The sequence below is a fragment of the Lepisosteus oculatus genome, chromosome 22, assembly GCF_040954835.1.
Source record: "Lepisosteus oculatus isolate fLepOcu1 chromosome 22, fLepOcu1.hap2, whole genome shotgun sequence".
NCBI classification, from domain to species: domain Eukaryota; kingdom Metazoa; phylum Chordata; class Actinopteri; order Semionotiformes; family Lepisosteidae; genus Lepisosteus; species Lepisosteus oculatus.
Window position 1 is genome coordinate 9724012 of NC_090717.1, and position 11773 is coordinate 9735784.

Sequence of the window (11773 nt, forward strand, 5' to 3'; positions counted from 1 at the left end):
ATGATATTTTGTCTTAGCTTAAACAATTCCTTCCTCTTCTCCATCAGATGAACTGCAGTGCAACTGTTTTGTGTTGTTATAATTACAGATAACGATTGTTTGAATACAGCAAGGCAGTTATTAGGTTTTTAACTGAAGATAACAAAGTTGTACCTGTAGGGCTTTATGAAACATAAACAGGTTAATAAACCCATGATTTTTCACATAAGGATCTAAAACAGAGTAATATGGGTTGAAACTCAGTACAGAGGAGGAGGTTATTTGGCCTAAATTCAGAATTCATCGGACTCCCTAAAAAAGATTCCAAGAACCAAAAAGAAATTCCAAGAAGAAAAAAATCCAAATAACAGCTGTTCTCTAAGCCTCTGTGCTCAGACTCACATTGCAGTTGTTCTCCTGCTGTGGGAAAACTACTATGTGATGAGTCCTCTTTCCTGTCACACTATTTCAACTACAGGAATGTCTTTGTTTGCTTTGAAATCACTTGCATGAGTGATGCACGTGGGTTTGTGCACTGAAACATCTTGACTGGTTTTACGAATCCATCCACATCTCTTGTGCAACGCATGTGTTTCTATTCATACTTTTCCATGCCCTGTTGAACCTTACTGTTGGGGAGGGTTTGATAAACAAAACTTCCCAGTCTTCTGATAAAAATGGGAGATAATATGCCATATGACAGTTCACCCATTGAAAGAACTGTCGCAGTGAAAGGGCCAACTGTGTGACAACAGCCCCAACCAGGTCCAGCAGTAATAGGAATTATGTTTGCTAGAGAGGTACTTTTCAGACTTTTTTAGCACAGGGGACACTTTTAATTCCCCAAACCTTTTGCAGACCAATTTATTTTAAAATACCCAACATCTGAAATACGGACTACGATTGGAGCTTCTAACGTGATTCAGTAAATGTAACTTTAATACTTGGTTCAGTGCCAAAAAGGCCCAATGTCTTCTGGTTCCAGAGCACATCTGAGACCTTTCCTCAGCACACCTGCGGACAGCAGCCTATTGTTTGGGCAGTTTTGGCCAAAACTAACGTAGGCAGACTGCCATTGACCATATTGCTTCATATTGCTGGGGCGGAGCGGTGGCTCTTTGGCTGAGGATCTGCGCCTATAGCTGGAAGGTTGCTGGTTCATATCTCGCAGCTGGCAGAGGAATCCTACTCTGTTGGGCCCCTGAGTGTTCAAGTTAAAAAACTAATATAAATCAGTTAATAGGTGATGAATAGTTTTGTTTACCTGCTGACAAACTGCTTACTCCATTCAAAATCGAAGAGATGAGCGATCTGACCATGGAGTGCACACAGGGAAAGTCAGACTCTCTGTCTTCACTCTCTTTGTAGGTGTGAGTGTATAAAACATCACATATTTTCTGCTGTTCAATCACTGTCACTCCCTGCAGTCTCCATCCCAATATTACCCTGAAAACAGCAGCAGCCCTTGGCTACTTCCAGGTACTCTGTTCTATTGTTCCACTAAATTTCCTTTAATTATTGGTACATTTGCATATGCAAATTAACTCATTAAATTAAGCTATGTTCTCTGTTTCAGCAATTTATTAAGAGAGGCTTCAATCAGAAGCTTTCATACCTGGACAATAGAATTTCTAAGATAAGAAAAACACTTTGCAGCTGCATGCAAAAAATCACCGGTGAAATACTTCAGTGCAGCTGTGATTACACGTATATTGCATGTACACCTCTTGTTAAAGGTACCCAATTGCTTGTCATCGTCTCAGATCATTGCAATACCCCCAAACATCCAATTAGAAACTCAGACTTTACTGCCATCTAGTGGAAAATTCCAGTATTGCAGAAACAACAAAATGCTCGGGGGCAGAACAGTACTCGAGGAAACAGGATCTAAAACTATATGACATGTCAAAATGAGAGATGAAAGAAGATGAGTGCTTTATCAAGTCCATTGTGAAACAGTTCTTTTCAACCACTTTCAGGTGTCAGTGCGTCCTGTCAGAGAAATAATATAGTAAAATCGGAACAAAATCATACAGTAGTTAATTCATACACTGAAAGTTATGATTTCAGTGCCCTTCTCGACTCATCCAACCCAACCAAACCACATCCAACCAAAACTGTATGGTTACTTAAATTAAATCCGATAAAATCTATCCTTATGTCTTCTTTAGGGAATTATTCTGCTACAACATTTTTTTAAAATGTTCCCAGTGAACTAGGGCATTCTGCATGTGCGTAAAGATCCCAAAAAGCTACAGCATTTTGGACTAAAATTGGAATAAAGCGCAGCGCTGTGGAATGGGCATTTTTAATTACCATTGACATTTCTTTTCTGTGACGCAGAAATCGGACAATTCTAAATATGCCTCTTGGTGAAAGAGCCCGTTGTGTGGCACAGCGTGGGCAGGGATCTGAGCCCAGCTATCCTGCCTGTCTGCAGCGAACACAGTGTGAACGCATCTTTTCCACAGTCCCGTCCGCTGTGGAGTCGACAGCGTCGCAACGGTAAAGCAAATGTCCAGTCTTTAAAAACCAAACCAACAGTGGACAAAAATGTGCACCAGTATCAAAACAGGTCAAATGTTCTGTCCCGGGTTCGTGTGGGCCAAATGAGATAACATATTGAGGGACTCTAGTGCGAGTCTGTTTTGTTGCGAATTTAATCACTTGTTGCGGAAAACAAATGAAAAACACAATGTAGTACATCTAACTGATCCCAAAGGTGAAATTTTAAATTGATTTTTTGTCGGCTTTGTGGTTTCCTTTCAGAATCCAGACTTCAAAACCATTAAACATACATTCATATGCTGTGTGAATTAAAAACAAAATTTGCATAGCGTTACTGGTTACACTGGATGACGCCAGACTACTACAGCGGACCGACTGGTACAGAAGAGACACTTCTGCGCCTCCTTCAGTCATGTGACTTGGGACAGGTTCAGCGCAGTGAGAGGGCTTGGCAGAGCTGCTTTCAGGCGAGTCAAGAGCATTACCATGCCTTGCTCCCTGCTTAACTTCTGCGAATACGAGACCAATAAACTGGTCAGAATAAAAAGCATTCCAATTGGATCTCTTAAATGGAGTATTAACGGCTTGATCCTAGGATTTATCTGGTAAGCACAGTATGTTTTTCGCTCCTCTCCAGTGTGCGCAAGAGACTAACGCTCCTACGTGCTCGAGTAAAACTTCTTTTACAGCGTTCATCCTATAAACTAAATAGTGTATAAAGTTTTGAATTATTGGGTGCTTTCTTATTATTAGGGAGTTTAAAGCGCTATAACCTACACTATATGTACTGTATAAACCGTGTTGAGGCATTTTCGCAATTAGGTTCTAGTTGTAGATACGAATTTGAAGCCGAGGTTAAAATAAAAAGGTGAGTAGTTTTTCGTGTGTTTTACAAATCAGACCGTTTTCCACAAACACGTTGGTTGTTCTTCAACTGGAATATAAAATGAATACAGATATCCTGCTGTAAACTAAAACAATTCATTCCCTCTTTTTCCTGAATTCAGTGCCCAGTCTTCAGGGGCACGGAGGCTCAGGAGATGAATATTTGATGGAGACGGGGGTTTTTTAGTTAGGCACGGGTATTAACCGTCTACAGCAGGAACTGTACCGGCTCACATGTGCTGTGTGAGGTTTTTAATCCCTGCATGGACAAAAGCACGGAAATTAAAGGTCAGCACTTGTTCAAAAAAAAACATTGTGGGTTTGGGTTGGAGCAATAATGTTCCTTTATTTTTCACCCCTCTAGTATAATGCTCTTCTGGAATAAAGAGTACCAGGAATATGATCTGGTCGTCAGTTCTGTGACCGCAAAATTGAAAGGGGTGGCAGTGACCAACATAACCGATGTCGGGGAGATATTATGGGATGCTGCAGATTACAGTGGGCTATCACAGGTAACCAAGTTCTCCTGCATGAGCAGACCGGTGCTTCATTGAAACGTAAGGCTGAAAACACAGGTACAAACAATAAGATCTGCTATACGAGAGTGATATTTTGATAATCATCCCCTGCTGCAAATAACTCATCCTGTATTTTCAGGGGAAGAACTCCTTTTTTGTGATGACCAACGCCATTGTTACAAATAAGCAGCGACAAGGGAAGTGTGCAGAGGTAACAGTTCCTTTTTAAGAAGGAAGAAATCGCTGTCTTCAAATATCACATATATTCATGTACTGTTTGTCTTTTGATTTCCATGATTAACTGAAGTATTCGTTGCCTGTGGTTTGCAGAACCTGAATATGTTAAATTAACAAAGTGCTGGAATGTGAGTAACACTTTAATGTTGCAAATTAAATTCCCAGGTATTACTGATCAGTAAGAAATCAACGCAGAGTGATGGTATAGATAGGACATGCCTTTTTTTGAATTTTTCCCAGGTGCCAGGTTCTGGAAAAATATGCTACCGAGACCAAGATTGTACAAAGGGATATTCAGACCAACATAGCCATGGTAGTGTATGATAGACTTTCTTTTCTGCATTCTGATGTGAAGCATAAGAAATGTTTTCTCAGATACAGAGGTCTGCTTGAGTCGTCACCACAGCAATGCGGAATGTATGATGTTTAATGATGTCGTGCTCATCTATCATTATCTCGTTGTTTTCCCTGATTATGAATTAAGACAAAAGTAAATTAATGTACAGTACTAGACTATCTTTGAAACCTCAAATCACTTCTAGAAATACGTTAATATTAAATATATAGTATTATGTATTATAATAGTAAATTATTTTATAATAACACATTCCAGAAAATTAAAATAATTTGTATGAATTAATTTGTACATGCAGCTTACTGTTATTCTTCATACCTTATTTTTATTGATTTTTTTAATGTGTGATTGCTGTTTACAGGTGTCCAGACAGGATCCTGTGTGAAATATGATACGACACGCAAAACTTGTCAAGTAGTTGCTTGGTGTCCCATTGAGAGCAAGAGCAAACCTCCCAAGTATGTCCTATGGATAATAACATTGCACCTAGAGAGCTTGTTCAGACATATATATTTACATAGTATATGTTCTATATATAATACAAATATATATGTGAGGAGATGTATAGAAGCTAGTGTGTTTAAAAGGTAAAGGTCACATAATAATAATAATAATAATAATAATAATAATAATAATAATAATAATAATAATAATAATTGCTTACACTTATATAGTGCTTTCCTGGACACTCCACTCAAAGTGCTTTACAGGTAATGGGGATCCCCTCCACCACCACCAGTGTGCAGCCCCACATGGATGTGTCTGTATCCTCTTGGAAAATTCAGTAGCAACATTCCCACCAATAGTTTTCTTTTCATCATTAAAACTAGATTTCTGATTAGAGTATCTTTTTTATTTTTCAGATCATCTGCATTTTTTAAGAATTTCTGAAACACTCCTCCAATCCCTTAGCTGTAGCAAGGAGACAGAACATTATTTCCTTTTCAGTACTGCCTGTGTCAGTCTTAAACCCAGCTCTCTATTCTGATTCACTTCTGTTTTTCCATATTTTTGGACAGTTTGCATTTTGGGGTACTTCCCTTTTAGGTTTCAGAAAATGATTTGTAAGGACGAAACTCATGTATCTAGGTTACAAAATATTTTTTTACTGTATTAGATTGTTACAGAGGTCAAATGAGAAACTGTCGTCTTTCTTTCTGTCTTACAAAAGCGCATAAAGAACAGAGGGCAGAATCTTATACTTATTCAGTCTTGTATTCAGTCAGTTACTACAAGAATAAGCTTCTGCTGTCTTTTTCCTAAAAAATGTGGAATACAAAAAGTGTTATTTTGCAAGTCACACCCTAACAATATTGTTGACCAGCACAACACAAACACTACTTTTATATAAAATCATGTTTTAGCAATTAACAAATCCTGTAAGTTGAGCATGTTTAAGACTGGACAAGTCTTGGAGAGTCACAGTCAAGCCTTAGAGCTGTGTCTGTAAATTTGCAAAGATGCACAGTACTTACGAAACCAATACATGCAGTTTAGCAGGTGCTGTGACATCGCCAGTAGATCAGAATATGAGCGTTCTGGTGATGAATGTGTCATTAGAGTACATCTTGGCAGTGGTCTTTCTGTCTCTCCAGAGCAGGTACAAGTGTTGTTGCCCAAAAGCCTGAGTCTTACAGCAAACCGAGTGTGCGTATGACAAAGATACCTTCAAATCCAAATTAAAAAAACCAAGAATGAAGAAAAGGAAAAGAATGAGGAAACTTGAGACCCTTAGCACTAGAATGACCTAGCTGTGATGAATGAACAGAGGAGATAAGTAAAAGCTTTTTTCTTTCTCATTTTCAGGCCTGCGCTTTTGGAATCGGCTGAAAACTTCACCGTCCTCATTAAGAACAACATCAGGTTTCCTGCCTTTAACTACATCAAGTAAGGCTCCTTCATGCTTCATCTTACAGCGATTTCAAATGACAGCACAAAAAGCAAATCCAACAGACCCCTCATAGACGTTTGCTGCTTCCACAGGAGGAACATCTTGTCGCACATGAATGACACATATTTGAAGAGCTGTTTGTTCAGCAGACGAATGGATCCCCTCTGCCCAATATTCCGCTTAGGAGACATAGTACAGGAAGCTAGAGAGAACTTCTCACAAATGGCTGTAGAGGTTTGTTCTTCGTTCTCTTTTCTGTAGCCAGAGATGCACTTAGACAACTCCAATGGTTCACCCTCAATTTAGGGAAATTACATGTTAAATCACTCGTACTGCTGGTAGGAGTCATGTAGAAACTCTCTTGTGGAATAGAAATTTGAAATATGCATGTTAGTATAATTCTTCTTAGAATAATTCATAGGTGAGGGTTCTCAAAATCCATATTTTCATGCACATACATTTGCAGTTCTCATGGTGCCACTTGCCTATTACCTCTCCTTGGTGCATGTCCAGTTCCAGCAAGTTCAGATGAAAGAAATGCAAGAAACACTTGTGAGTTAAATTGGATTGATGTGCATGTAATCTAATAATACATGGAACTGGAAGAGGAAATGGAGGTAGTTATGGTACCTCTGAGAACCTCTAGGAAATGTTTTAAATGAATGGAAGTACATTCACAGAATTTCTGTTTATCACTGGAAACACCTGACCCCCTCAGGCACTTCCTGTGAGTTGTGGTAACAAGTGATGCTCATAATGATATTGTGATAATGCTAGGTAAACATTAAATAAAGGTGGGACCATGAGTGTCTGGACAACTTGTGTGTTACAGGGGGGAGTGATAGGAATACAGATTAACTGGCACTGTAACCTGGATCGATTCTTTCACAAGTGTCTCCCAGAGTACTCCTTCCGTAGGCTGGATGAAAAAGAGAGCAACAAAACCCTGTATCCTGGGCTGAACTTCAGGTGAGGGTTTGGGCAGTTCACTTGGAAATGGGGACACTGACCTAAAGAACGAGGAGCCCATGCATTTCATTCACATTTCTACGTCAATAATGACTGCAAAATCTGAAAGCTTCTTGACTTTTCTCTGTATCAATAAGCAAAACAAATCTTTAGAAATGAAAGTCCCATGTATTTGCTATATAATCCCATATAATTAATCACCATTGCAATGAGGAACATGTCCCGTTATTACTGAAAACTCAACATCAGGTCTGACCTATTTTGAATGTGTGCTGTACATTTCTATTTCCTAAGCAGTACAATAACACAGTAAAAGAGTGCAGGCATACTGTAAACCAACAACCAAAATGGAAATGTCAAATGTTACTTTACCTCTTTATAGAAGGTTTCTGTTGAATGCAGAGATACTTATAAAAGCCAAACTCTTTGACATCATACAGTAGGTGTCAGCATGTAGGAATCATGATCTTTCAAGATGATTATAAAAAACTAATTCACATTTCTTTCTTTAAAGGTTTGCAAGATACAACATGAATAATGGCATTGAGGAGCGCATGCTATTCAAAGCTTTTGGTATCAGATTTGATGTAATGGTTTTTGGAAAGGTAAATAACAATTTTATATACATACAGTAGACTGTACAAATATTGCATATACCCACACAAAAGCTTCAGAATGTATTAAAGCTGTAATGTCACCCCATTTCACAGGTCAGGCATACCTTTTTCATGCTCATAATGTATTAGTAGGGAAATATTATGTAAGTCCAGTATGTATTTAATTCCACTCTTTACCTCCAGCCTGATGTCATGTATGTTTACGTTAATGGATGCTCATTTATAAGTCTGCAAAAGAATCCAAATCTACTTCTCTGTCTGCAAATCTGTATGAAAACAATTTGAAAAGACCTGATGTTTCTGAAAGAGCTGTTGAAGAATGCACCATTATAACATTTTCAGTACTTCATTATTGTCGTTATAATCTCATGAGAATTTATTTGAAGAAGAGGGAATCTGCACTTAGCATATTATTTGATTTTTGGATATAGATCCCTGCTCATCGTCTTGTACTTTCATGCAGCACAGAGATTAATCTTTATCACAAATGTGCACACTGGGAAGCCCTTGGGGTTACCTAACATTTTGTTTTGTTTTCCATAAATCTTATGTGAGGCTGGCAGATTCAGTATAATACAGCTCGTTATATACATTGGATCAACGCTCTCCTATTATGCACTGGTGAGTATTATCCCAAATTCCAATACAACAACAGTGCTTATGTTGTTTCTGTGCTAGATAAAATCAATATGACCCTATCTTAACAGTATCAATGCTGTGCCTTTAATACAGACGACGGTATTTATCGACTGGTTCATCACAACGTATTTATACCCTCGTTGCTGTGCAAGGGCCACGAAAAATAACTATTCTGAGAAAAAATATGAGACTGTTGAAGAACTGAATCAGGTACAGTGGAGTTCTTTTTAAAATCTTTCATTTATTTAATTAAATACTCAAATGTTAATGGATGCATAAGAAAGGGTTGTGTCTGTGGTAGTGTCCTGTGATAGATGTCTTGTTGTGTCTGATTCTTGTCCACTCAAGATTCCACTGTGCATCTCATTTGTGGATGAAGACCAGATAATAGTGGTAAAAAGGCCACTGAAAAAGAGCTTACAAGAGACTAAACCTAGCTCCATCCAGCATCGAAAGGTTAGTGCCACATGTCTTTAAAAAACTTTATTATTGGCTAAAGTGTCATTCATTTCATTCATTGCAAGCCTAGAGCTTTTAACATTGTATGCTGATGAAACAGGGAAACAGATGTCAGAATATTGTTGTGTGTGTCAAGGGTCGGGGGGAATTTACTATAGCTTCTTAAGTATTTAATTGTCCCTCATCTATGAGATCCATCCTCATCATCCTCATCCAGTCTCCAGGATAGCTGCTGTGGATCAGCGCTCCTTTCTAGAGGGGAGTGATGTCTGTTGGGTTGGCTTATGTTACCACAGGTGGGTTAATCTGATTAGACAGCACTCTTCTGCGTGGAGACCAAATGGCTTTCACCCCAGTCAGCCAGTGTCACCCATGCATCTCTCTAAGATGGTAAAAGAAAACTGATAAAATAGCAGGGGCGGATGGAGTGACCTTTAGTATCAATGTGTATCTTCAACATTTGGATTCCTTATTTAAAAAACAGAAACCTATCAGGTGTTTGGGCACGGAAGAGAGTACACATAGGAGCTGTGTTCTTCATGTTGTGGAACATTATCTTTATAATTAAAAAGAAATCTAAGCAAGCACCCTTTTTCAAACCTTTTCTTGAATGCACCTGAGGATGTTGTTTCTCTGCAGCCAGAGCACAGCTTTGGAAGAACACGGGTGTTGGTGAATTTGCTGCAGAGCCCCAGCCGCAATGCTGACACCGAGATACAAGAGATGCAGCCACCCAAGGGCAGGGGGAGAAGCGCCCCAGCCTGGTGCCAGTGTGGGCGCTGTCAGCCCATGCCCACCCCGCAGGAGCAGCTGTGCTGTCGGCGGAGCAAGGGCCAGTGCATCACCACCTCACCAGCGTTCCCCAGGCTTGTCCTCGACAGACACACTCTGGAGTCAGCGCTGCTGTACAGAGAGCCCCTGCTGGAGCTCCCCCAGGCCCGCTGCCATGGCCATCTGAGACACTGCGCCTACAGCCTCTACATTGAGTGGCGTTTCGGAAGAATACAGACAGGGACCTTCGCGGTTGTCCCAAGCTGCAGTGTGTGGAGGATCAGGGACGAATACCCCAGTGAGGATGGGCGCTACAGTGGACTGTGTTATGAGAATATGGTAATTATCTCTTCAAATGGCACTTAATGAAAGGTGATGCCAAGTTTATCCGGTGCCTTTGCATGTAAGGTAATGTGACGCAGAACTATGAAAGCAGAAATAATTTGGGCGGCATTTACATATGTAGTCTTATGGTCGCTGGTGGAGGGCACCAGGGATTGGCTCTGGGACAAGAATTACAATGTGATGAAGAGCAGAAAATAATCTTCCCTAGACTCTGCATATTGGACGTCATTTTGACTGTTTTATGCAAAATAATTTACTATACAGGCTTTGCATTTTATGCCTTTCGTGTTGACTATGTTTAGGTTTCAATGCCTGCTTCTTGATTTTATTTCCCTTTTGCCTTGCCTTGTTGAGTTCAGCTTGGATCGGTACCAATAGTTACAATTTGCCAATAATTAAATTTAGCACTCTTCTAATAACTAGCATATTACAGTATGTCTGGATTTACACGATTGTGCTTAACGAAATGTCACACTGTGTTCTGTTTTGTGTTACTTTTGTCTGTTTTGTACAGGTGTTTTTGTAATGCCTTGATTCAGAACAGTAAAGGAACTACAGGTGTTCTAGTGCTGTTTTGTAGAGGAGATTATCCATTTGTCCATTCATCCATTACCAGAAAACCACTTATTCATGGTTACCATTAAGCACAATATTTCTGTTTTATAGCATTTACTGTATATACAGTAAATAACTTTGTACAATTTTCTATTATTTTTAGATGAATGTGTTTATTTAGAAATAAATGCACTAAACTTGTGTTCCTGTTTTTGTTGCAGTGAGTCAGACATGCATACAAAATATACCAAAACAGCATTTTTTTCATCTCCAAGACAAGGCTATTTGGCTAGATCACTATTAGAGAAAGTTCCTTTCTGCTACTTTTTTTATAAGCAGTATCCAAATTAAATTCAGTATAATCTCTATAACATTTAAGTCTTCAAACTGTATTGTTTTCTATTGTTTTAAATTTCAAAGTCTTATTCAAATTCCTATCCAGAAGGACAAAAGTAAATGTATTAATAATATTTCCATGTCTGCTTTCTACAGTTCTAGTCTGTAGTGATTAGTCTAGTGATTAATTTTTAGGCTTGTTAAGTACTGTAAACCTAGTTTCTTTCAACACATTAAAAATATGGATCTGTTGTGGGATCTGTTGATATAGCCTCAGTGGTTATATAAATCTTTAATGATGTTACATTATTTCCTGTTCAGACTGCCCCTAAAGATTTAGTGATTTGAGATTTGGCCTTGGTAACACAATCAGCCCTGCACCACACCACAGAAGACCTGGTCACAGGCACCTTCTGTTGCTCTTGTCCTGCACAGTTATTGTCATTTTGCACTTTATTGGGTGTTAACATCTCAGACATACTGTATTTGGAAGGCTTTCTCATCCAAGTGCTTTGAATTGATTCCTGCAGCAACACGTTGCACCTCTGCTCAATATATCACTAAACGGCTCGTTTACAATGTAATATGAATTATTATTCCATTCCATTCCTATAAAAGAATGTTATTATTATTTGGGACTGATGAGACATAGTCGTAAAGTGTAATAACGATTTGGTATGAAACGCAAGCGTCAATTCTGTCATATAAT

At 38.9% G+C, this 11773-nt stretch overlaps 1 protein-coding gene across 5 annotated transcripts; it reads left to right on the forward strand.

Moving 5' to 3' along the window:
• Positions 1–2887: 2887 nt before the first annotated feature.
• On the forward strand, positions 2888–10943 carry p2rx7 (purinergic receptor P2X, ligand-gated ion channel, 7). 5 transcript variants are annotated; one of them, XM_015366014.2, is made up of 13 exons: positions 2888–3092; positions 3737–3884; positions 4030–4101; positions 4368–4440; positions 4844–4940; positions 6289–6369; positions 6466–6607; positions 7266–7342; positions 7857–7947; positions 8515–8580; positions 8692–8808; positions 8947–9054; positions 9697–10943. In XM_015366014.2, exons 1-13 carry the CDS (start codon positions 2974–2976, stop codon positions 10192–10194), a joined length of 1689 nt encoding a protein of 562 aa, XP_015221500.2. In that variant the 5' UTR covers positions 2888–2973; the 3' UTR covers positions 10195–10943. The 5 variants fall into 5 exon arrangements, with proteins under 5 accessions (XP_015221500.2, XP_006640476.2, XP_069038442.1 ...); XM_006640413.3 differs by having other exon boundaries at positions 2889–3092; positions 7206–7342; positions 9697–10942; XM_069182341.1 differs by lacking the exon at positions 3737–3884 and having other exon boundaries at positions 3025–3092; positions 7206–7342; positions 9697–10941.
• Positions 10944–11773: the final 830 nt, after the last annotated feature.

Excerpts from the sequence above, each read along its gene's own strand:
- p2rx7 (XM_006640413.3), top strand. The coding sequence starts at position 2,974 with ATGCCTTGCTCCCTGCTTAACTTCTGCGAATACGAGACCAATAAACTG. Across the intron at positions 3,093-3,736 it reads TTGATCCTAGGATTTATCTG|TATAATGCTCTTCTGGAATA; the intron begins GTAAGCACAGTA and ends TCACCCCTCTAG. Across the intron at positions 4,441-4,843 it reads TTCAGACCAACATAGCCATG|GTGTCCAGACAGGATCCTGT; the intron begins GTAGTGTATGAT and ends TGCTGTTTACAG.